Raw genomic sequence first — 24,371 nt, 5'->3', positions numbered from 1 at the left:
AGCTAAAGTAGGACCGTCCTAGACTCTCTCATAATCCAGGGGATTATTTTTCAGTTATCGTTTCTCTAATGAGTCTCTCGTAATTGAAATTGTCTTAAAATCAAGTTGGTTATATTTAGAGGGTTTCTTCCCCCCAGATGGGAAATGCTTAACACCCGAGTTCCCATATGTAGCATATAACCCACAGATCTAATTATAGATTGATTCCCAGAATGTAGTTCCCTAGGAAACAAATCCGCCGCTTGTGTATGGAAGGTCACAAGAGGAATTTTTTTTTTTAATTTACTTTGTATACTTATCTGGAGGTCAGGGGTCCGGATTTCGGCAGCATGAGGGCACTCCTGTCAGGGATACTGAGCTACCCCACTGGAGCAATAAGACACCTTCAACATTTTAATCCAGTAAACTCTTCGTTCCTAAATAATTAAGCATCCTTTTAAAAAAATGCTGTGAAGAGTCAAAGCCCAAGAAACGCATGTTTCCCAGATCAACAACGGAGAATGAGAAACAATTTGGAAGAGGGAACACGGGGAAAAGGAGAATCATGCCTTATTGAGCTTTCAGAAATTGTTTCTTAACTTCGACGCAACGTAAGCCGACCCACATGATGAGATCAATAGGTTGGCTCATCCAGCACGGGAAAGATGTACAAGCAGAGGCAAGAGCTGAAATTCACTGAGAATTCCTTGACAACTTTGCATGGGCAGAAGCACCAAAAGAAAGGAGGAAATTAGCCAATGGATAGTGAATCACTGGAGAAGCCGTCGAAATAATGGCAGGTTCCATTTTTGACCCACACAAAGGAAATTGTGGATTTGGAGGTCCATAACCTTCTGCCAGCACCACTTTCTCATCTGAAGAGTAACTAACTTGTTGTAGCCCCTGACCTAGAATGTAATGAGGAACACTCACCTTTAGCCATATGGGAGGGCAGTATAAAATCTAATGAATGAATGAATGAATGAATGAATGAATGAATGAATGAATGAATGAATGAATGAATGAATGGTTGGGGTGAGGGTGTGTCAGGTCTACTTGATGGGTAGAGGTCCCTATCTTTCCAGATGCACCTCCACCACCCCTGATCTCATCCTGAACTCACCCCAAGCCAGAAGAACATTGTTTTTTAATGCTATGTGCTGACCTCAACCAGAAGTGACATCAGCATGCCTAGGACCGTGGTGGGGGGTGGGTTATACACTGCTTGGGGATAAGAAGTGTGAGGAGGCAGCAGAGGAAAGCAAGAGAGCCAGAAGGTGAGGAATGGCCGGAAGTGCCTTATTTTTTAGCGCTATGCCATTGTGCTGGCGTAATGCTATTGTTTTCAATGTGCGGAAGTGCCCTGTGACAGGCCAAAGGTCACCCAGGTGGCTGCATGTGGAGGAAAAAGGGGGAATCAGACCTGGATCTGCAGATATCTTAAGCTCTACACCAAGCTGGCTCAACACCACACTGACAGCTGGTGTTGGATGTGTGGATAAATGTAACTCCCACTACAGTGTGGGCAAATCTCATAAAACAATTCCTTCTTTTAGAAATATCAGTGACACACATTCCAGGGTATGGCAAGGTCTACAAGAAACACGCAAGCATTCATGGTGCAATCTGTAGTTAACCCTCAAAAAATCACACTGTTTTGTATTATACAAAATATCTCCATCCTCTTCTTTACGTATCACTTTCCGTCTCATTTTCAAATCATTTGTAACACAAATAAATGTTCACTGCTGTTGCCCCGCAACTCCATTTAATTCACATCAACGCAACGCACTAAATAAACATTTGCCAGCTTTAAAAAAGCATTAAATCAGTAAACTCATTCACATTAAATTGGCTTTAGTGAATATTAAAAGGCACTTTATGTTGATATTATGTTAGAAATATGCTTCCTGGTTTTTAATGCCATTATTTACAGTCGGTTGTAGGAACGGGAGAAATGGCCGCATATTAAGCGAAGGAGGCAACGTAAGTCTTTCAGGAGGCGAAAAGGTGGAGATCGGAATTGGACCGCCAAGAAATTTCTGAAAGGTTCTGTAATAATTCAAGATCGGACCTTGCTAATCACATTATTCGGCACGTGGGCGTTTGCTCAATAACTCTGATGGATTCATTTTGCGTGTGGAGGCCAATCGTGGCTTTTTCATCAGGAAGACAGCCCTTCAGAGGTCCATGGACTACAATTACCATGAGCCCCTGCCGCTGGCAGGAGCTCATGGTAATTGTAGTCTATAGACATCTGGAAAACTATAGTTTGATCCAAGGCAAGAGATATTCGATCCAAGGCAAGAGATATTCGAAGGTGGGTTGCCATTGCCTGCTTCTCCTGAAACTCCTAGAAAAAGACACTTGTAGTCCTTTATCTCAGAATACAAGCTGCGGTTGGGGTTTCCAACCTCCAGTTGGGGCCTGGAGAGCTCTTGGAATTACAACTGAACCCCAAGTTACAGAGATCAGCTCACCTGGAGAACATAATGGTTTGGAGAGTGGGTTACATGGCATTATACCCGGCTGAGGTCTTTTCCCTCCCACCAAATGCTGCTGTCCCCCAGAACTCCAGGAATTTCCCAGCCTGGAGGTGGCAACCCCTATCAACAGTCGCTGCTCCCTTTCCAGGTGTTATGGGCTTCCCAACTGCAGCCTCTTCTCTGGTCTGTCCAGTAAATCAAAGCCAGATGAAAGTGAACTTTTTTTTCTGTTTCTGACCTTTTTTTTTTTACCTCTGTGGCTGCTGTAAGAATAATGCGCAGGTGGCAGAACGGAGGGCTGACAGGAGGTCAAGTTCTCTCTTCTACTTTCATCTCTCTCCCTCCTGCATAATATTTGTATAGAGTCCAGCGAGTTCTCGGAACTGCAGGTCGTCGTACGCCTGACGGTATACACCGGCATTCTGGGAACTACAACGTGCTGATTTCTGTGCACGGAGGGGACCAGCAAGAGCCGGTGGAAAGAAGGAAGCAAAAAGGAGAAAGGGAGGGGTGAGTGTGTGTGTGTGTGTGGGGGGGGGGGGGTTGTCCCTCTGTTAGGCTCGCCGGCTAGCTTACTGCTTGATCATAGAATCATAGAATAGTGTTTGGAAGGGACCTCCTGGGTCATCTAGTCCAACCCCCGGCAGTATGCAGGACACTCACATCCCTATCGCTCATCTACTGTCACCTGCCACCCCCTTGAGCCTTCACAGAACCAGCCTCTCCGTCAGATGGCTCTCCAGCCTCTGTTTAAAGATCTCCAAAGATGGAGAACCACCACCCCAAATCCCACCCACTCCAGGCCCCACCCCCAAAGTTTCCAGTTATTTCCCAACCCAGAGGTGGCAACCCCACTTTGATCCTCCATGACTGTGTTTTTTCCTAATAGTACTTTGGCTTGAACTCCTTCAGGACGAATGAGACTTCTGCAACTCCACAGTGTCCGAACATCCAGCGTTCCACACACGACAAATAGTGCTGTCTGGCTCCTAATTCGCCTCTCCCCATTTCCCTGGAGATAAAGGTTTGAAATTCACCATAAATCTGAGGATTATTAGCCTCCCTAATGTTATGGTGAAAAGCCACCGTTTTACCTTTGCCATCTGGGCTCTCACTCCTCGGACAGATCAATACGTAACCTTAATGAACACGGCGCACTTTCCGTAAGTGGGAGAGCGTGCGCGCACAGGGATGCCAACCTCCAGGAAGGACCTGGCGATCCCTGGAACAACAGCTCATCTCAGATTAGGGAGACCAGTTGCCCTGGAGGAATGGATGCTTTGAAGGGTGGGCTTTGTGGCATCGGACCCCAATGAGGTTCCCGTCCTCTGTAGGCTCCACCCCCAAATCTCTAGGACTTTCCCAACCTGGAGATGGAATCCCTCCCCACCCCCACCTCCTACCAGTGACCAGGATGGGTCTGGATGCCGTACAACACGAACAACAGATTTGTTCTCTCTTGCCCCAGAGTGATGGACCAGATCCAATGGGATGAAATTAATGCAGAAGAAGAAGAAGAAGAAGAAGAAGAAGAAGAAGAAGAAGAAGAAGAAGAAGAAGAAGAAGAAGAAGAGTTGCTTCTTATATGCCACTTTTCTCTACCCGAAGGAGTCTCAAAGTGGCTTCCTTTCGCCTTCCTCTCCCCACAACAGACACCCTGTGGGGTGGGTGAAGCTGAGGGAGCCCTGAGATTCCTGCTTGGTCAGAACAGCTTTATCAGTGCTGTGGAGAGCCCAAGGTCACCCAGCTGGCTGCATGTGGGGGAGCGCAGAATCGAACCCAACATGCCAGATTAGAAGTCCGCACTCCTACCCACAACACCAAACTGGCTCTGTCTAAACTCCGCCTAAAGATCCGGAAGAAGTTCCTGACAGTAGGAGCGGTTTCTCAGCAGAACAGGCTTCCTCGGGAGCTGGTGGGTTCTCCATCTCTGGAGATTTTTAAACAGAGTCTGGAGAGCCGTCTGACGGAGAGGCTGATTCTGTGATATCCTCTGCCATGACATACAGGTGGTGGTGGGGTGTTAATTGCCAGGAAGGTCTGTCTGGAGTGAAGATAGCAGGTGTGATTGTGTGTTGGATGAAGGCAGTAATTAAGACCTGTGAATTGCCGTAAATAAGCATGCAAGCCCAAGAGTTAATATGAATGCTTACATCTCGAATAAGTCTTTGTTGGCCTCAAAGGTGTCGCTGGACTCAAAATTTTCTCTGCGGCTCCAGAATTCCAAGGTTGGAGCTCGACCTCTCCAGGAATCACAGCTTTCCCCAGACCACAAAGCTTGAGACAAAGGTTGCTTTGGAAAGCAAACTCTGTGGCATCACACCCCACTGAGGTCCCTCCTCCTTCAAATCTCCCCAAATTTCTCAAGCGGAAACTGGCACGCTTATTCAAACTAGTCTGCTAAGTCTGACCCGATTTGCAATTCAAAGTGGAAGAGTGGCTGGCCGATCCCAGTGAGATCTGAGGCCTGCAGCCGAAGGATTCCTCGAAAACTTCTACCCTGAAACTCTCCTTGGTTTCTAAGGTACTCCTAGACCCCGACCGATCGGTTCTGCCCCAGATCTGCACAGCTGTCTCCTGCAGCTGTCTTCATGCACACGGACAGATTTATGGACGGGAACCGTACATGCATATTGTGCCATTTCTCCCCAACGAAAGGGGATCTGGGCCATTCCATTTGCCGGCGGTGTTGTGTCACTCTGATGACAAGCTGTGTAAGCCTCTCAGGAGACAGGGCCGGAAAGAGGAGACGGCTCCTCTTTAGCAAGTCCAATTAAATACCCCGCTGTGTGTGTCTGAGGCTGAACGCTCGCTGACAGAAATCCAGGGTGCAGAGGTTGAGTTCCCCGGGAAGAACAGCGGGGGAATCTTATGATAGGCAGGCCTAAATGCGAAAGAACAGAACTCAGAGGGATGGAGTCCAAATCCCACGTTGATAGAGGCTTTGAAACTGTCACGTTGGCAGTGCATGTCCCAGTTCCCTTTAAACTGTACGGCGGAAGCGGGTGGATGAGCCGGAGGAAGGGGCAGGGGGACCTGGCCACGACTGGAAGCTTTGAGGAACGGCAAGGAGCCACTGCTGCCCTTCACTTTGGACAAAGGAAACAGCGAGAGAGAGATTCTCGGGTTGGAACAGGGTCGCTTTGTCGGTGGGGTTCAATGAAATATGAAATGTTCCCGACAAGCTCGTAGGAAATACAGACGCTGTTAAGGCTGTATTATTTATAGCTAGATGTGATAACAATAAATACATGGTTTAAAGGGCCATAAAAGGCTATATATTAAGGAAGCCATAAATCTGGAAAGGAGAAGTAAAAGGCCGGAACAAAAGCCCCCTGGATAATCCGTTTCTAATCCTCCTTCCGTATCCGAGGACTTGATTTGAATTTTAGAGAGTTCTGCAGCTAGGATATAAATTGGCCAAAAGAAGGGGTTTTTTTCTTAAAAAAAAAAAAATTTCCGTAACCCTTTGCTGCCATCAACCTGAGAAAAGGATTGCACCAGCTGATCTGCAGAGTTACCCAGTGGGACTGGCCCAATAGCTCTGCACAGGACTGCCCAGGGAATCTCTTGCCGTCCCTTTTGGTGCCTGTTCTCTGATCGTAACCCGCACAGATAACCCACAGAGCTGAGCACGTAGCCTCCTGTTTGACATAGAAACGGCATCAAAGGCAAGACAGAACAAATCTAGAAGTTCAGCCGGTAGTGCTACAGACTCTTAACGGGCAAAAAATAAATAAATAAATAACCCAACGCTTCTCTCTCAATCTGTACTGGGTACGGTGACCCAAAAGGAGCTGGCTCAAAGTTTTTTGTCATCCTATCTTGTTCAGAATTCCGTTTTTTTACAGTGGCTAACCAGATGTTTTTGAGAAACCAGTGAACAATGCAGCTCTATCAACCTCATGCGTGGGTCATGCTGATGTATACACAGCCCTTGCAGCTTTGGGCTGATCCTGCGTTGAGCAGGGGGTTGGACTAGATGGCCTGTGTGGCCCCTTCCAACTCTATGATTCTATGATTCTATGATTCATACGGAGGAGATAGTCTACCTTTTCCTTCTCCATTACCCCCTCTAATCCCATACAAGAGTCTAAGAAACTCACTCCACCTAGGGACTGGCGTCTTTACCTCCAGGAGGCATCAGGACCGTGATATGGGGGCAGGCAATGGTTATCACCTCCCTGTGTCTCTTGTCTGGATACTGAACAATCTTGGTATCTCCAGGCTATGCAATACACATCTCATATGCTACATAACTAAACCATCATTTGTACCTGGTGGACTACACTTGGCTTGGTGGCACACAGGACATTTGTTGCTGTTGTTGTCAGCCATTCACTCATGTCCAACTCTTGGTGATCCCATGGAAGAGCTGCCATTGTGATTCCCGATATGGCACAGCCTCCCTCAGCTGTGCAATGTTCTGGCCAGTGTCCATCCCAATCGCGTCCAACCTTCTTTGTCGGCTTGGTTTCCTCTTCCCAATGGCAAGAAATAGATCTAAACAAACTTTTAAAAGCTGCCAGCGTTGTGTCTGTGTGTGTTCCCCCATTTACATCCCCCCCACCGTTGAAGGATAGCTTGTCTTCTCCAGATGACATGAGATTCATTAAAAGCCAATCACTCTGTAGCTTCCAGGGCCCTTAAATAATCTTTACAACTTCTTACAGTACGTGTGTGTTAGCATGCCAAGCAGCTCATTAAAAACTATATGTAAAAAAAAAAAGAAAAAGAAAAAAGATTCAAAAATAGGAATGTGTTTACTTTTCAAGTCCTTCAGCAATGGCAACTGATGGGCCATTAATGAGTTCCCTCAAATGAGCATTCCGTTTTTTGGGAATGATAGACTACTTGACTCCAGAAGCCACGACGTGCTTCAGTGATTTTGACAGACTTCTCGCTGCAGACTTGAAGGCATTCGGAAAGCTGTTTGCTGGAAGAGCCGATAAGGCCTCACGCCTACTGTCCACAGGAGATACTCGCTGAGAATTTGCCCTAGAGGATTCTTGAGAGAGCAGACAAAAGCAAAATGGCGGCACTTGGCTAGCACCAAGAGAGTTCTGCTCGCAACTTGCCTGCTAAATTGCAACTGTTGTGGCTTTTGGTTATCACCTTTAAGTGTGGAGTTTGGGGAGGATATGATGCTACTTCCAGGTGATAATCTAGGAATTCCCCTGAATCTCTGTGGCAAAGACCATAAAGATATGGGAAATCCCAAGAGTTTTTCTCCTGTGAATGGCTGTCAATGAGAGTTTGAGACTGGAAATGACAGCACATCCCATCCTCTGGTTTCCTGCTCCTTTCTATCAGCTTCAGAACCAGAACAAATTTTCAGGATCCAGAATCGCGCGGGTTTACTCATTCACTGGTGGCTGGACAGGTACGTATCATGGATGCTTTAGGCTGATTCTGCATTAAAAGCAAGGGATGGGACTTGCTCCTGGCTCTCCTCCATGATCTCTTCCACTCCGCTTAACCAAAGGGAATATCCCCGTGCCTTCTCCCTCCTCTACTACGTGCTCCCAGCCCCAAAGACCAAGTGCCTCTCAATCAAAGGATGTTTAGGCTAGTGTTCTCACTCCTAGGTGTGACTTGTGATTTGCGATGTTTCTTTGAAGATAAGCCCTTTCCTGCCTGAACTCAAAGACTTGCATAGTATAAAGTAGCTTCGGCTACTGTAATCCCTGTTCAAAGCATCTCAAGGGTTACCCGAGATGCCATCGATGCTGCATGTTCCCATCATGGAGATAAACTTCAAATCCTTTTGCCTGAAACATGAATTTGCCTGTTTTTTTTTCCTTTTTTCGGGGAGTGGGGAGGCTTCACTGCAGTACATGACAGACAGCCTGCATGGCCCCTTCCAACTCTACGATTCTATACTTACCCTGTTATGACCAACATTATATTTTCCCCATTATTTCCATCATAAATTGGGTCAAGGAAATGGCTCCCAAAACTCCATGCAACCCGGTATGTTGCGTTTCCCCCCTTCCGGAGGCTTAATGGCCACAAACATACTGATGTCCGTTGAGCTGTAACTACCACTGTGAGCTTGTTCTGGCCATAATGATCCTTCACACACACTATTCTGCTCGTCATTCCAGACTAAGCCCCAAAGTGCCGACTCTTACCCCCGACGTCTGTTTAGGCCAGGTCTTTACAATGTACATTAAATAACCTCTCTATTGACCGGGAGAGTCGCTGTCCAAAGTGCGTCGTCAATAACAGCGCCGACTGACACCCCATTTCTCACGGCCGCCATTACAGAAACACCATTTACTTTATTCTACCCATTCAAGACCAGCCATTTATCCTTATCTTATGTGTGTCCATCAGCATTTTCGATCTGTGAAGAAGACTGCTCCACTGATGCATTATTTATGCTAGCCTTTCCAAACAAAATACCTTTTGGGTTGTTGTTGCTGTTTTTTTTTTTTTTTAAGGATGATAGTGTATTGGATTTATGCTCATGGATAAAAAGAAATCAATTGAGATGATGATCAGATGGGGCAAAGTGTCTTGAAATGAATACCTGCTGGGGACACTCCAATATTTTTTTTTTAAATAAGACATTCATTTGTCTTCGGCGTCACAATATGAAGTGACTAGGTAGAGAGCTCTGGCCGGGATGGCTTGGGCTAGCCTGATCTCAGCATTCCTCAAAGGTTAAGCCAAGTCAACCTGGTTGAGATTAGGATGGCAGAGCACCAAGGAAGTCCACAGGTGCAACACAGGGGCAGGCAATGTCAAGCCACCTCTGTTCATCCCTTGCCTTGTCCTGGATAACCCAGGCTATTGTGATCTCATAAGATCTTGGAAGCTAAGCAGGGTGAGTCCTGGTTAGCGTTTGGATAGGAGACCACCAAGGATAAGGTGACCAGATTTTAACATTGGTAAAGAGGGACAACATTGACCGGGAGGGGTTCTTGATTAAAAATTTGGTCTATATGAAGCAACAAAAAGTTTCATAGAATGCATAGAATGCAAAAAAAGTATTGTAATATATATATATATATATATATATATATATATATATATATATATATATATATATATATATATATATATATATATATATATATATATATATATATATATATATATATATATATATATATATATATATATATATATATATATATATATATATATATATATATATATATAACTTGCAACGTGCCCCCAGATGTCCCTTCAAAAGTTGGACAATCTGGTCACCTTAACCAAGGATCCAGGGCTGCTACACAGAGGCAGGCCAAGAAAAGCCACCTTTGTTCAACTCTTGCCTTGAACATCCTACGGGTTTGCCTTAAGTCAGTCGTGACTAGACGAAACTTGCTGCCACAACAACCCATGGGGATAAGTAGAGATGCTCCCATCTATGTCTCCATTGTTCCAGACTCTTCCTCCGTCCACTTTCCAATCTGGTTCCCAAGTCTGTTTTTTTGGGGGGGTTTTGGAATTAATACTAATTTGATCCCCCGCTGAGAGACAGATGGGGGGATGTTGCTCTGTTCTCTCTCCTAGTGTCATTACAAATATTTAATAATTGTATCGTTCTGGGCTCACTGGCCTAGCTGGGTGGTTGCAGAGGGTTGGTCTGTTGTAGCAAAATAACATAAAAATCTAGACAAAGAACACTTACTTCAGCATGAGCTTTTGTGAGCCACAGCCCAGTTCTACAGATAGGCTAAGCTTTTAGAAACAAAACACACAGCCCAAAAGGGGCAGCAGAAAATCCTAAACTGATGCGGAAGACTGAACTATGGAATTATTAAACTGGCAGAGAGAAAACGGCAGTGGAACGCAGCTTTGTGTTCAGAAGTTGGAAGGCTACACGGACAGGCAGTCATTTAAGCAGATTTTCTCCCCCAAAAATAAATAACATTTTTTAAAAAGTTCAAAATGTTCATATTGATTTATGCCGCAGCATTTTTTAACTTCAACAAATGTGGCCCAATGACTCAAGACAAGGAAGGTGCCTGCATTAATGTGGCCCACAGTTTAAAGAGCAAGGGAAGGCAGCATTTTATAGCCAAAATCTCACTGGATCTTAGAAATGAAGCAGGAAAGGAGGAATACCAAGGAAGGCTCTGCAGAGGAAGGCTGTGGCAAACCATTCCCTTGCTGCTTGCCTCAAAATACCCTTAGCTGGGGATCACCATAAGGTGGTTGCCACTAGATGACACCTTTCCTACACATACAGTTTAAGAAGCAGAACCTCGTAATCCCCAAGTCAAGAAGGCAAATCTGTTTTTAACTGCCTTTGAGGGAACAAGTGTGACTGAATGTTCGTCCATTTAAAAGCAGCACGTGTGGCTTTAAGAGCCAAATGCCCCCTGTGAGGGAAGGGGGAATGAGCTGTCCCCCACAAGTCCTTGGAGGTCCACATCGGAGGTCACTCAAGTCCAGCTGCCAAAGCTGTGCTCCCCCCCCCCCGTCAAGCTATCACAGAAGGGGAATGTGGGTCACACAGTGCAAATCGGTTCCTTAAAATACCTTATTCCACTGAGTAGCCTCCCAAGAACCTTTAGGGCAGGGGTAGTCAAACTGCGGCCCTCCAGATGTCCGTGGACTACAATTCCCAGAAGCCCCTGCCAACAAATGCTGGCAGGGGCTTCTGGGAATTGTAGTCCACGGACATCTGGAGGGCTGCAGTTTGACTACCCCTGCTTTAGGGTTTGCAAAAGAGATTCCACCACTGTCAAAAGAGCTGCCGTCAATAGGGTTTGACAGCGTCTCCTTCAAGCAGACTATCTCCACCGACTTAAGTGTCCCTAATTAGTCTGTTAACGAATGGCACAGCAAAGCTGAACTCAAATTCGATAAAAGTGCCACGCACATATGCCAAGCTTCATGAAGAATTCAGAGACGCAGTAAAAGTATCTCTGATCTGTTTTATATATAATTCAAGAGAACCAGGCATTTGCTGACAAACAGGCTCTTGGGAGGCCCAGGGAAGTAAATCAAAACTTTTGGGCTTAATGAAGCAAACTACTTTCCCAGCTTTGTTATCTAATTTTTCTTGAAACACAACTGCTCCGGGCAAATCAGAAGAACAAATGATTTAATGGCATTAGCAACAGTACTTAGTTCACCGTAATGAGACAATAACGCATCTTGAACTTGGAACGAACGTTCTCCACTAGGTTTATTAAACTTTATTAAAAATTAAAATCATTTTGCAAGTCTGGGCTTCCTGGGCGGCATTTAGAGGAGCTTACTGGGAGATTGCGAGAGATTTCCTAGATTAGCATGCAAAAAGCATGGTCTTTCGGAAATTGATATTTAAGGTATTCACGTCTGGTGTCCTGATTCTTTTTTTTTTTTTAAGAATAGTCATTTCACTTCAGCTATACAAATATTAGTTCCTGGAGACTGCCCAGAAATCAGAATTATGTGACCACACAGTCACATCACTCGAAGATAATCAGATGGCAACTGTACACTTTGGTACGGAGAGATTCCATTGTTGTTGTTGTTGTTGTTGTTGTTGTTGTTGTTGTTGTGTTGTTGTTGTTGTTGTGCCCACCACCCTGTGTCAGAATGTCAAATGTGCCCACGGATATACAAAGGAGTAGTAATGCAAAAATCATCATTATGGACATACACTGAACGCTTGTTCAACTGGCGGTCTTTAAGCAATGGCTGGACAGATACTTATCATGGATACTTTCGGCTGAGGCTGCATGGGGCAGGGAGTTGGGCTAGATGACCTTTATGGCCCCTTCTAAGTCTATGATTTATATGAAGCTCCCCATCATATAAATCCCAAGTACACTAATGGCTCTGCACCAAAAATAAATAGTCAGAAACCTGTTCCATTTCACAGCTGCTCATGGCCTGTCTTCCACATCCTTCTGATCCTCCACTGAGCATTACTTCCGCGAACTTTCATTGTGTGGCACGCAGTGTGAATTTGAATATGTGCTTCATATATATTTTGCACATGTTTGCAATACATGATTCCGAGGTGCTCCCGTGATGATAATAAACATGCAAATTAGGTGTGCTGAGAATTCTGACATGAACATGATCACAAGGCAAAGTTTCCTTGATCAAACGTTTTCAGTTACATGCAAAGTCTGCTGCTGATCAGATTGCCCCGATGGCATTTGAATTAGGTAACAAATAATACATTTGATGAAACGTTTTCAATTTCTGGAAGCAAGGGGCACGTATCTCCTTTGTGTCATGGGACCTACTGGCTGTCCAGCATGGAATTCCTTGCAGTTCTCCCTTTCTCTGGAACTCTGCAAGTGGACACCTCTTTTCAATGACTAGCATGACATATATTAGAAGAAGAAGAAGAAGAAGAAGAAGAAGAAGAAGAAGAAGAAGAAGAAGAAGAAGAAGAAGAAGAAGAGTTGGTTCTTATATGCCACTTTTCACTACCCAAAGGAGTCCCAAAGCGGCTTACAATCCTCTTCCCTTTCCACCTTCCACAACAGACACCCTGTGGGGCAGGTGAGCCCAAGAGAGCCTGGATATTCCTGCTTGGTGAGAACAGCTTTATGAGTGCTGTGGCGAGTGCTGTGGCGAGGAGCACGGAATCAAAGCCAGCTCAACATATTAGAAGTCCGCACCTCTAACCACTACACCAAGCTGGTCACACACAAACTGATTGGAAGGTTCACTAGGTTAGGAAGCACACAGAAGCATCTGAATGGCAACTTTCAGAAACCAGTTGTGCTGATCTACAGTAGAAGAGCTGGATTCCTCTCCGGTAGCACCAAAGAGGCCAACAAGAATTTGGAGGCTATAAGTTTTGAAGTGCTAAAGCAGTTTACGGGCACAAACCACGAGGGCACCTATGCTCAGGAAGGAAGACGGGGCAGCAATGAAAGTGGTCAATTCCTTAGCTTGGGACCAAGTCCATTAAGGCAAGAGGGGGAGCCTTGGCTGAGAATCCTTGCTTTGGGTTGATCCTGCACTGAGCAGGGGGTTGGATGAGGTGGCCTGCATGGCACCTTTCAACTGTACAATTCTATAATAATTTCTTTGCAAACTGGCAGCAGCTCACTATAGTCTCAGGAGAAAGTCTTCCACATCACCTACTGCTTGGACTTTGCAACTGGAGATGCCAAGGATTGAACCTGGGACCTTCTCCATGCCAAGCAGATGCTCTACCACTGAGCCACAGCCCCGTCCCCACAACCGGCCCTTGCAGTGGAATTAGGAAGAGCAGAGCCCTACCTGCTGCTGCAGGCAGGCCAACATGGCCATTGGGACGCAAGAACCCCCTTTCACCTGGTCTCCAAATAACATCTCCCTGCCTCGGGTAAAAACATCTAATTACCACGCGCTGTGTCAAATCCTTTCCGCGTGACACGGACCGGAGTTATATCTTCCTTAAACAAGCCCGCACTGGCTAGTTATACATTCAGCTTTGCTCAACTGATGGAAACCCTTCCCCCCCACCTCTTTAATTTACTGTTATCAAAAGCCTACCCATTAATCACTTATGATTAAAGAAAGCTGGCAGCCTACGGGGGGGGGGGAGGGCCAAGTACCCCCCCCCTCGACTCCCAGCTATTTACGCCACAAGTAGGAGAGCCACATCAAGCACACATCGGCCTCTTTGGGACTCATCTGTCTCTCACCTTTCCTTAATAATGTTTTCCATAATTTATAGCCCACGCTGCTTTGTGACACCTCGCCCGCATCTTGGCTTAATAGAAACCGTCACCAGAATAAGCGCTCGACTCCGAAATGCAGATTAGGATGAAGATGTGTCAGGAAGTGTCTGGTTTATCTCTCTCTCCCCCCCCCCCCCCCCGCCCCAGTCCCTGTGATCCCTCACAGCCTCTGGAAGGCAGAACACCCAGGAGGGGAACAGAGCTCAAAAAGACGACTGCTTTGGCATGAAGTGCCATGTTTCGTTATCGCTCCTCCTGGGAAAGTGACCTGCGGGGTTCTAACTTTGGGTCAATTTCAGCACTGAGGTTTTCCCCGTTCAAAGTGAGAAACTCCCCCCCCTCCCGGCCAGCGTTAGATGGCATTAAATTGGTATATTAAAAAAAAAAGAATCATCCCACCACCATGACAAGAATAAGGTAGGCGAAAATCAATGAGGATGAACATCACAAATGAAATGGGGGGAAAAAGCCATGTTTGCTGATCCCCAGCGCAAAACTTGGAGCTGGGGAATCCAAAGAAATATCTAAAGAGACTTTTCACAGTGGGGGGTGGGCCTTAATGTTCCACGGAAGACTTTTGTGTTTTGCTCACCTGCGGCTCTGAAATACTTTCATGCCAGTTCTATGGTCGGATGAAGGCGATTCATTTCATTTTCGACTTGCAATGTGGTGGGAGAAAGCCTGTGTGGTGTAGTCGTCTGACTGGGTAAACTGATGCAGGGTTAGTCAAGTCTCAGCTCGGGGGGGGGGGGGGGCTCGGGGGGGGGATGATGACCCCCACCCCAAATTCACAAAAACAGTTCTCAAGCAAGAAGCATCCTTTTAAAAAAATGCAAAAGACTGATCCCTCAAATGCTTATGTAAAAAGGAATGTTTTGTGTAAGGATAATCAGAATGCCAGGAAATTAATTAAAGTCAGGGAGAGGATTAGTCCTTAAGGGATCCTGAGAAGCTGCTGCTGGAGTAGCCATTTATTGGGTCAGGGCAGGTGACCTCCCAGCATGGGGAAATGGGGAGAAAACAGCATGGTGGTGGTGGTGGCGGCATTTACTGTTTCAGAACAGGAAGTGACAGCATGGTGCTCTAGGAATTTCAGAATATAGCAAACCCAGAGAGCAGGGGTGGCCAATATGTGGCTGTCCAGCTGTCCATATTCTACAATTAACAGCAGACGGGTGTAGGTCACTCATTGTCCCCTTCCACACCAGCCTTAGATGGGCCACTTGGGTTGTACCCAGATGATGGTAGCACCAGCTAGAGGGCAGCAAAGAAACACTTCACCCGTTCTTGGCGCTGAGAGGTCACACAGCACAGGGGGGTGTTTACTTCATACCTGGCTGGTGTTCGTCCAAGCCAAGCATGAGTCTGTGCCTGGCCCGAAGTGGACTGAGCCACCTGCAGAAATTATGGATGAAGTCGCAGGCATTGTTACTGCTGGTCCTATGAGAGATGTTCTGGTCAGCATGCTCCGGGGCTGTTTTCACGCCCTGATTTAACCTGGACCGACCCACTGCCTAGCTGAACCAGCAACCAACAAACTTACAACTCGGATACCATGTCCTAACCTGGGCTGTCCAGGCTAACCGGATGAGTAGGGCTGTCCCTCATTAGCACGGGGGTGGAAGACCACCAAGGAAGTCCAGGTTTGCTAAGCAGAAGCAGGCAATGGGCAACTATCTCCACTCTTCTCTTGCCTTGAAAATCCTAGGAGGACGCCATAATTTGGCTGCAACTCAGCAGAGCTTTTGGCCATCCCCACCACCTATGCCGAAGTCTCTTGTCCTGGGCTGCTTATCAGTAACACACAACTATTTGTAAGAGCCATTTATATAACAGAAGAAATAAAAGGTCCCACTTCCCTCCCCCCAGCCTCTCTTGTCCCCACACCGATTCCTTGCGCATCATGTTCTTTGCACCTCCGTCAACTCATGTTGAAGAATTTTGGATCTCCTCACATTCGAAGCCCGAGGCCGACGCTTCCAGCCCCCAAGTTAATCCTTTGCATTATCTTTCTGCGAAGAGTTCTCGAACGCAGACTGGATTGTATCTCCCCGGCTCGACCACTAAGGTCATTAGTGTGATTTATTATGAAGATACAGGAAATTAGGTACTAGATATTTCAATATTGGGCGGAAAATTTAATTCCACCGTTGCTATAGTGCTAATGTATCTCTCGCTAACTTGTAACCATGGCAACTAGATTAGGGTAGCGCCCCCCCCCTTTTAAAGTGTTCAAATGTGTCTTCCCACTTATTATACCTAAAGACCTACTGCCAAAATAAATAAACGAACAAAGGAAGAACGAATGTTATTTATAATTGAATTATTTTGCCAAAGTGTGCAGGGTGAAATCACAGGGCAATTAAAATCATTTCTGGAAGCATCTTATGCAAATGGAATGACTTGGCCACAAATTGTTTCCTTGGAATTGCGTCTGTTTAAACAAGGCCATGTTTTGTTTCCACAAAATCCTCTACTTGACCATTGACGTCTCAAGCAGGGGATGAATGCAAACAGAGCCATTAAATAAATAACACAAGAGGGCTACCCAGTGGCGCAAAGGCTCAGGTCTACGACGAACGGCAATGTTGTGTTTTGCTTTTTAACCCTATCGCTTTGCTCCGCCAATGGGAACCCTTTCCCATGGTGTAAGTGAGGTTCCTATGTTGCAACAAGTTTCTTCTCTGGCGGAAAAGACTCTTACATTGGATGAAGTCTTCATGCGCCGGAGGAACGTGCTGCAGTTAAGTGGTGTCAGAACAAGCATTTCCTCATTTCAAGCATTCCAACGTGACTGTCCTTTGTGTCAGGGGGGAAGACGGTATGATATAGTCCCGTCTCATCAGAACTCAGATGCTAAGCAAGGTTGGCACTTGGAAGGGGGACCACCAAGGAAGACTCGGCTAAGGAAGGCAACGGCATGCCACCCCTGCCCCTAACTTGCGGCAATATCCCTGATGGATTTCTTTTTTGCAACGGTGTATCAGGATGCTTCTAGAGAGAACCATCTAAGGCAGCAGTCCCCAAACTTTTTCCAGTTAAGGACCGTCTCCGGGAGTGGGGGAGAGCTGCCAGCCCGGGCGCTGTGCATGCACGTTTTCGCCAGCAGGTGGCGGTAATGCACATGCGCAGAGTAGCCGCACATGCACGTTTTCACCAGCGGGGGGCTTCTCACTGTGGAGGGGGGGAGAGGTAGGCGTGGCTGCCAGTGGCCTGGTACCGGGCCGCGAACCAAGGATTGATGACCCATGGTCTATGGAAATGAAAGCCATGGCCGACTGCACAAGCAAAGCACAACATTTTCTTAAAAATCCAGGAAACAGGAAATGAAACAACAGAGGATTCTTAAGTTCTGGTTCCCCTTTGGAAAGAAGCTCAGGTCAGTTTGGTGTAGTGGCTAGGAGTGCGGACTTCTAATCTGGCGAGCCAGGTTCGATTCTGTCCTCCTCCTCCTCCTCCTCCTCCTCCTCCTCCTCCTCCTCCTCCTTCCAAAATGGAAACGCCCGGTCTTTTCAGGTCTCAGAAGCAAAGCAGGGTTAGCCTTCATTAATATTTAGAAAGGAGACCACCAAGAAAGTTGAGGATTGCGAACCAGAGACAGGAAACAGAAAACCACCTTGGTCCTTCCCTTGCCCTAAAACTCTGTGGGGGTCGCCATGATTCACCCTTGATTTGGTGGTGCTTTCCACCCCTCCAAAGGTCCCCACCAGCCTATGCTCCACATCTACCCCATCTGAACTCTCCAAACATCGAGGGGCTCTCTGTAGACACATCCTGAGGTTTGCCACAGTGGCGCCACCTTCTTGATCCCGCTGCGCACGATCTCACAGGAGAAGAGCGACAAAGGGGGAATCGCCAGGTAAAGCAAATAGCAGCCCCTGTTCTTCCATTTGTCACCGGATAAATATCCGTCATTCTTCACGGAGCCCTGACAAATAAACCATCACAGTAATTAAAGGAGAATTGTGTGTCCCGCTGAGCGCGACTTCATTTCGCTTGATGCGGACAAATAAATTGGAAGCGTAACATATGGATGGAGATCAGCCCCTCCCCCTGAAGTGCAAAACCCCTCTGATAGTATCGGCAAGAGGCGGTAAGAAAATACATCAATAACACCCGTCAATACAGGTTACCCCGGCCATCTGGCTGCAGAGCGGACGGGCTGCCAATCGCGTATTAAAATATATTTAATCTCATTGTTTCCCCTCAAGAATGGAGGCTCGTGCGCAGGGTCTAAGGGGCCTGCTAAATGGCCAGACTCATCCACCCCGTCTTGGGCTCCGAGGCTGATCGCTCTTTAATTAAGAGATAGTGAAGAAGGGGCCGTCGGTTACATGGCAAGAAGCCATCTCCCAGGCGGAGTCGAGGAGCCAGTAGCGGAAAGGCAGGGAGGATATCTGCGATGGGGCTTTGTCGGGCGGCTTAATTAAAAGTTATTTTCGTATATAATTAAAGGACGCACGTTTCTTTCCTGTCTATGACACAGTTACCTTCTCAATATCCCCCCCCTCTTTGTTTGCAGTCATTAAAACAACACAGAGGGAAAGAACGCAAAGCCAAAAACAACAACAATGGGGGGAAAACGCACACAAGGAGAACAAAACACTGGAACTTGGATGCCAGGAGCAAAGCTGCCAAAAGGGGAATAAGAATATTTGCAGATGTTATGCTACATGGAAGGGAGGAGCTGTGGCTTGGTGGAAGAGACAATGCTTTGCATGCCGAAGGTCACGGGTTCAAAGCCCAGCATCCCCAGGGACAAAGGGTCAGATAGTAGGTGATGGGGAAGACCTCAGCCTGAGAACCTGAAGAGGTGCTGCCTGTTTGAGTCTATGTTCTGACCGTGTCAGACCGAAAGCCTGATTCCGTATATGGCAGACCCACGTGTGCCGAGTTTGCCAATGCCTATAGCTTGTCTTCTTGCCCCCATTGACATGGAACATGAATGAGGACACCAAGGCCGTCTCACTGACAGTAAGGATGCTTCTGGGAGCCTGTGGCCTGCTCAATTTATTTCATAGAATCATAGAGTTGGAAGGGACCTCATGGGTCATCTACTCCAACCCCCTGCACTATGCAGGACACTCACATCCCTATCGCTCACCCACTGTCACCTGCCACCCCTTTGTGCCTTCACAGAATCTGCCTCTCCGTCAACGTAGCATAGCAAATTATGCTGTTGGTGGTGAGAAGGCATTGAATTTAGGGCTGGCTAACTTGAAAAAGGATTAGAATTATCCCAGGAAGATTGGTCGGGTTGTGAAATACCAAAATGGCGTCCCACAACGTGACTTTCTAGCTGTGCAGCCAGAAGTGACATTGCGGCATTGTGGGGTGCTCTAGGATTCACTTTCAACTGTATGGTAAAAAGAATCCTAGAGCAGGGGTAGTCAAACTGCGGCCCTCCAGATGTCCATGGACTACAATTCCCATGAGCCCCTGAAAACATTTGCTGGCAAGGGCTCATGGGAATTGTAGTCCATGGACATCTGGAGGGCCAAAGTTTGACTACCCCTGTCCTCGAGTGTCCTGTGACGCGGAGACCTGGCTTCCGATGAGACAGCTAGAAGTGGTGTTGTGGCCTTGTGTTTCACCCCTCCCATTTTCATCTCTAAAGGTAAAGGTAAAGGTATCCCCTGTGCAAGCACCGAGTCATGTCTGACCCTTGGGGTGACACTCTCCAGCGTTTTCATGGCAGACTCAATACGGGGTGGTTTGCCATTCCCTTCCCTAGTCATTACCATTTACACCCCAGCAAGCAAGCTGGGTACTCATTTTACCGACCCCGGAAGGATGGAAGGCTGAGTCAACCTTGAGCCGGCTGCTGGGATCGAACTCCCAGCCTCATGGGCAGACAGCTTCAGACAGCATATCGCTGCCTTACCATTCTGCGCCACAAGAGGCTCTTATTTTCATCTCTAGGCTGTGTTATTTCAGGGAAGGTTTGGGTCATCCCCAAACGCGGCATCGTCACTAGGCTTTCGGTAATTAGTCAGCTCATTCAAAGCTCCAGCAAATTAGTCCTGGCTAACTTAGGAAATGTTGCCTGTTTATTAGTGAGGAAAATTGCAAGCGCGAATCAAGTTGTACTCATGTAATAGCCAGTCATGCAAGGTACGGCACGTCCCGGCCTCATCTAACGGAGCACTCAAGCATGGCTGCTTCCAACGAGCCACTCGGAAAGCTTCTTCCCTCCCCCGCCCCCCCTCCAAAAACAGAAGCAGCTCTAAGCGTCTATCCCCTGAAGAGCCAAAACAAGATTCTCCGGTGCGGCCCCGGATCGGACAGACTGTTCAGGATGTTAACGATTCAGGAGTCGCCATGCTGCATCAGCCCACGTGGCCGCTGAACTGTGACAGACACTCACATGCCATATTCCCTCTTGTACTATTCACCAGCAATTGCATCCGACGTCCCTCCAACGGGAAACGTCTATTAACCGTCTACAAATCCAGGAGCATCTTTCCACGGCAGGGCACCCGACTGGCTCAGAGCACGTGGCAAAACAGTTCCCTCCTCCAAGACTAGTTAGCCGCATCATCGACAGATTGGCATGCCGGTCTCCAAGGCAATTTCCTGTCCTGGCCACCCTCATTGGTTGCCGGTGACGCATGGCATCGGAGTGGACATTTTCAGCCTCATTGCTGCAGGCCCCAAACCGGAATGACGTTCTCTGTGATTGCTTGGCATGGGTTTTCCTTGCTGCGTGGCCGTGGCCTGGTGGTTTGAGCCCCTGATGATTCACCAGTTCCTGTGGCTGGCATCTTCAGACGTAAGGCAGGAGCTAAAACTACCAGGGGCTAAAACAACCAGACCACAACCACACAACCTGGCAAAACCCACAACCACCCATTGACTCTGGCTGTGAAAACCTTCAATGGGTCTCTGTTATTCCCTCTCAACCGAAGTGACTTGGCAGCTGGTTTTGATGCTTGGATGCCCACAAAGCGGCACTTCCAGAATCACAACTCCCCCCCCCCCCACCACCACCACACACACACTCCCATTTCCTTCTTCCTGAAAATGACTATATGGAGTTATAGCTAATTCATTTTCCCCACTTTGAACCGAAGACTATAACTCATTATAGCCTTTTATTGATCAACTCGCCTGTGTTCGTCCTTATAGGGAGCAAGTTCAATAACACTCAATATTAGGTTTTTATTACACCCCGGCTGCTCAGCTAGCCTCTGCATTTCTGTCCCTTCTCGTCCCTCTGAGATCGCTGCGGGCAAAATAGAAAGGGAACGCAGGCATTATCATGATCATCAGATCTATAATATGGCAAGCGCTTGGGAGCTCTAAGGGGGCACTTTCAAGGCTCTACCTTTCGCTGGGCTACAACTTCAACTGCCCAAAGTAGTCCTTGCAAAAATTGCAACTGTACAAGGGTGATTTCGCACAGTAATTTGACACTGCGGAAAATTTTATGGTACAGCCTGTGAGTTTAATCAAGCTGTTGTTTAAAAAAAAATAGGCTGCCTAAGGAGGTTGTGAGCTCCCCCACACTGGCAGTCTTCAAGCAAAGGTTGGATTCACACTTTTCTTGGATGCTTTAGGATGCTTTGGGCTGATCCTGCGTAGAGCAGGGGGTTGGACTAGATGGCCTGTATGGCCCCTTCCAACTCTATGATTCTAGGAGTCTATGATTCTAGGAAATCCGCAGTGACTTTCCAGCACCCCCACGTACCATGGAAGAAAACAGTCTAGGATTTTCAAAAGCTTGCTCGGTTTCAGCAACCCGATTCCAGGCCCACTGCTTCTGCAAAGGAAGCCACCTCCATTTGGATCCGCTTGCCGGCCCATATTATGTTTCGTGGGCTGAGTTCATCGCCCGCGAGGCAAGGAAACCTCAGCAAATCTCTCCTCCCAAGATCTGATAAAAAAGGGCTTTTGTGGCGAATGAATATAGAGCGGCAGATAAACACCACCTGAGTGGCGTGCCCTTCGGATTTAATATGAAAGTGAAGAAACACATTACGCACCTTCCCTATGTTTATCGCCAGATCAGCTTCTCCTTTCCTCCAGAGCTCTCAAACACTCTCGGCCTCCTGAAGCTTCCGTCCACCATTCCTGAAGCCACCAAAATAAAATCGGAGTCCAGTAGCACCTTTAAAACCAGCAAAGATTTATTCAAGGCGTGAGCTTTCGAGTGCAAGCACCCTTCGTCAGACGGTGGGTGCTCGCACTCAAAAGCTCATGCCTTGAATAAATCTTTGCTGGTCTTAAAGGTGCTACTGGACTCCGATTTTATTGTGCTACTTCAGACCAACACGGCGACCCATTTGAAGTTCAGAATTCAGAATTTCAGGCCAGAAGGCCAAGGTGGGTAAATGGGCACAACATCACACTGGTCACCCCACTGGTACAACGAGAATATTTCAAGCTCTATCCCAGCCATGACTTTTCCTCTCAGGTGGTTCTTTGTGTGCATCCAACACCCAAGTTTTTTGACCGCCCGCCCCCAAACACGGAAAGACACAAATATACTTCGCAGCGTGGGATACGGGAGCATTCTGCGAACACCAGCAAGAAACAGCAGTCGCTTACAATTAAAACCGGCATTTTCTGCCACTCACCCTGCCCACAGGTCGCGGAAATGGAGGCCTCTGGTTTTCAGGAATTAGAATTGGGGTGGCCACAATGGACCTCCTTTGCCGTACACTTCCGGGGCTGCCTTCGGCTTTAAAGATCTCCTAAAGAAAGGGAAGGAGGGGAACAAATGAGATTAATTAGCCCAAGGCTCCTTTGGACAGCTTAATTTATTATACTTCTTCTGCATATATTTTTTTTCCAAAAAAAACTGATGAACAAAAGCACCCATGAACCAAAGTCCTCCTAATAGACATTCCTCCACCTTCATTAGCCGTAGAAGTCTTGTGGATTTGAGACGTGGGATGAACCTGGTGATTAATGAAGATCATTATTAAGCTCCTTCAAGTGAAATCTTTGGGATCATTCTATTTGTGAGGATGCCAATAATGATTGATCGCTTGTGGTCCACCTTGCATCCCTAGCAGCTCAGTAGAATGGGCAGCCTCAGGAATCAGTAAGGCCCATGAGTCCTGAGGAATGGAGCGCCAGGGAGATTAGGCATTGAGCGCTCCAGAGCATCACCCTAAAATATCTTGTAAATTCAGTAGTTCACATTTGGGAAGTGAGTCTCCAGATGTGCCTGCCTGCAGAAACGCAGGTTGGTGGGAGCGGAGTGCATACTCAGTAGGTGTTGAAGTTTAAGGCTATTTCAGAAAATGAGTAGAATTGTAGAATCACAGATTTCTAGAACCATGGTTTTGGAAGGTACTCCCAAGGTCATCTAGTCCACCCCCCTGCACGGTGCAAGAAACTCACAACTACAAATGCTGCCCACTGACCCCTGCCATGAATATATAAGTAGAACAGAAGAACACCGTAGATTTCTCGTGACCAATAAGAAGCCAAAAATCAAAATGGCACAAATGTAATGTAGTCTTTTTTTTTTCTTATTAAATGAATATATTTCTAATTTTCAACTGATTCCCCCACACCTCCACATGCAGCCAGCTGGGTGACCTCGGGCCAGTGACAGATCTCTCAGAACTCTCTCAGCTTTACCTCGCAAGATGCCTGTTGCGGGGATAGGAAGGGAAGGGGATTGTCAGCCACTTTGAGACACATGAGTCCTGCAAAGTGACCTTGAGCCAGTCACAGTTCTCTGAAAACCCTCTCAGCCCCACCTGCTTCACAGGGTGTCTATTGTGGGGAGAAGAAGGGAAGATGATTGTAAGCCCCTTTGAGACACGGGGGGCCTGCTGGGTGACCCCAGGCCAGCTGCAGTCTCTCTCTCAGCCCCACCCCCTCACAGGGTATCTGTTGTACAGAGAAGAAAGGATTAGAGATGGACAATTCAGCTTGCATAAGCACAAAGATACAAAAATACAAAAAAAAAATTGCCTATTCAAGTTTCCAAGCCAAATCAAACATCCCATCAGTTTAAACTAGCAAAATCAGAGAAGCCTGAATCAATTCAGGCTCAATTTGGTTTGGCTGATTGAGAAAGAGTCCACCAAGCAGCTGATCCTGAGGATCTTCTGTTTGGCAGGGGCTTTAAATGCCTCCCCAGCCCCTCCTTTTCTCCCTGTTCTCCTGTTGAGGAGGGTCTCCTTGTCTTGTGCTGGTCTTCCTGAATGAATAAGTAGCCGCTTCCCTCGCCCGCCCCCGGAATTGAGAAGGCCCCGCAATGAAAAAGGGCGGGCTGTGAAGTCATCACTCATGTGCCAGCTTT

General features: G+C 47.0%; 1 protein-coding gene across 2 annotated transcripts in view; it reads right to left on the bottom strand.

Moving 5' to 3' along the window:
* CDH13 (cadherin 13) overlaps window positions 1-24,371 on the bottom strand; it is a 416,230-nt gene that overhangs the window by 224,877 nt on the left and 166,982 nt on the right. For both annotated transcript variants that reach the window (XM_077310005.1, XM_077310003.1), the window contains one exon: window positions 22,687-22,803. In XM_077310005.1, the coding sequence (XP_077166120.1) occupies window positions 22,687-22,803 (117 nt within the window). The remainder of the gene's footprint in view (window positions 1-22,686; window positions 22,804-24,371) is intronic.

Source organism: Paroedura picta, chromosome 14, assembly GCF_049243985.1.
Source record: "Paroedura picta isolate Pp20150507F chromosome 14, Ppicta_v3.0, whole genome shotgun sequence".
NCBI lineage: Eukaryota > Metazoa > Chordata > Lepidosauria > Squamata > Gekkonidae > Paroedura > Paroedura picta.
The sequence above is the reverse complement of the archived record's forward strand: the minus strand, read 5'-3'. Positions and strand labels throughout refer to the sequence as shown.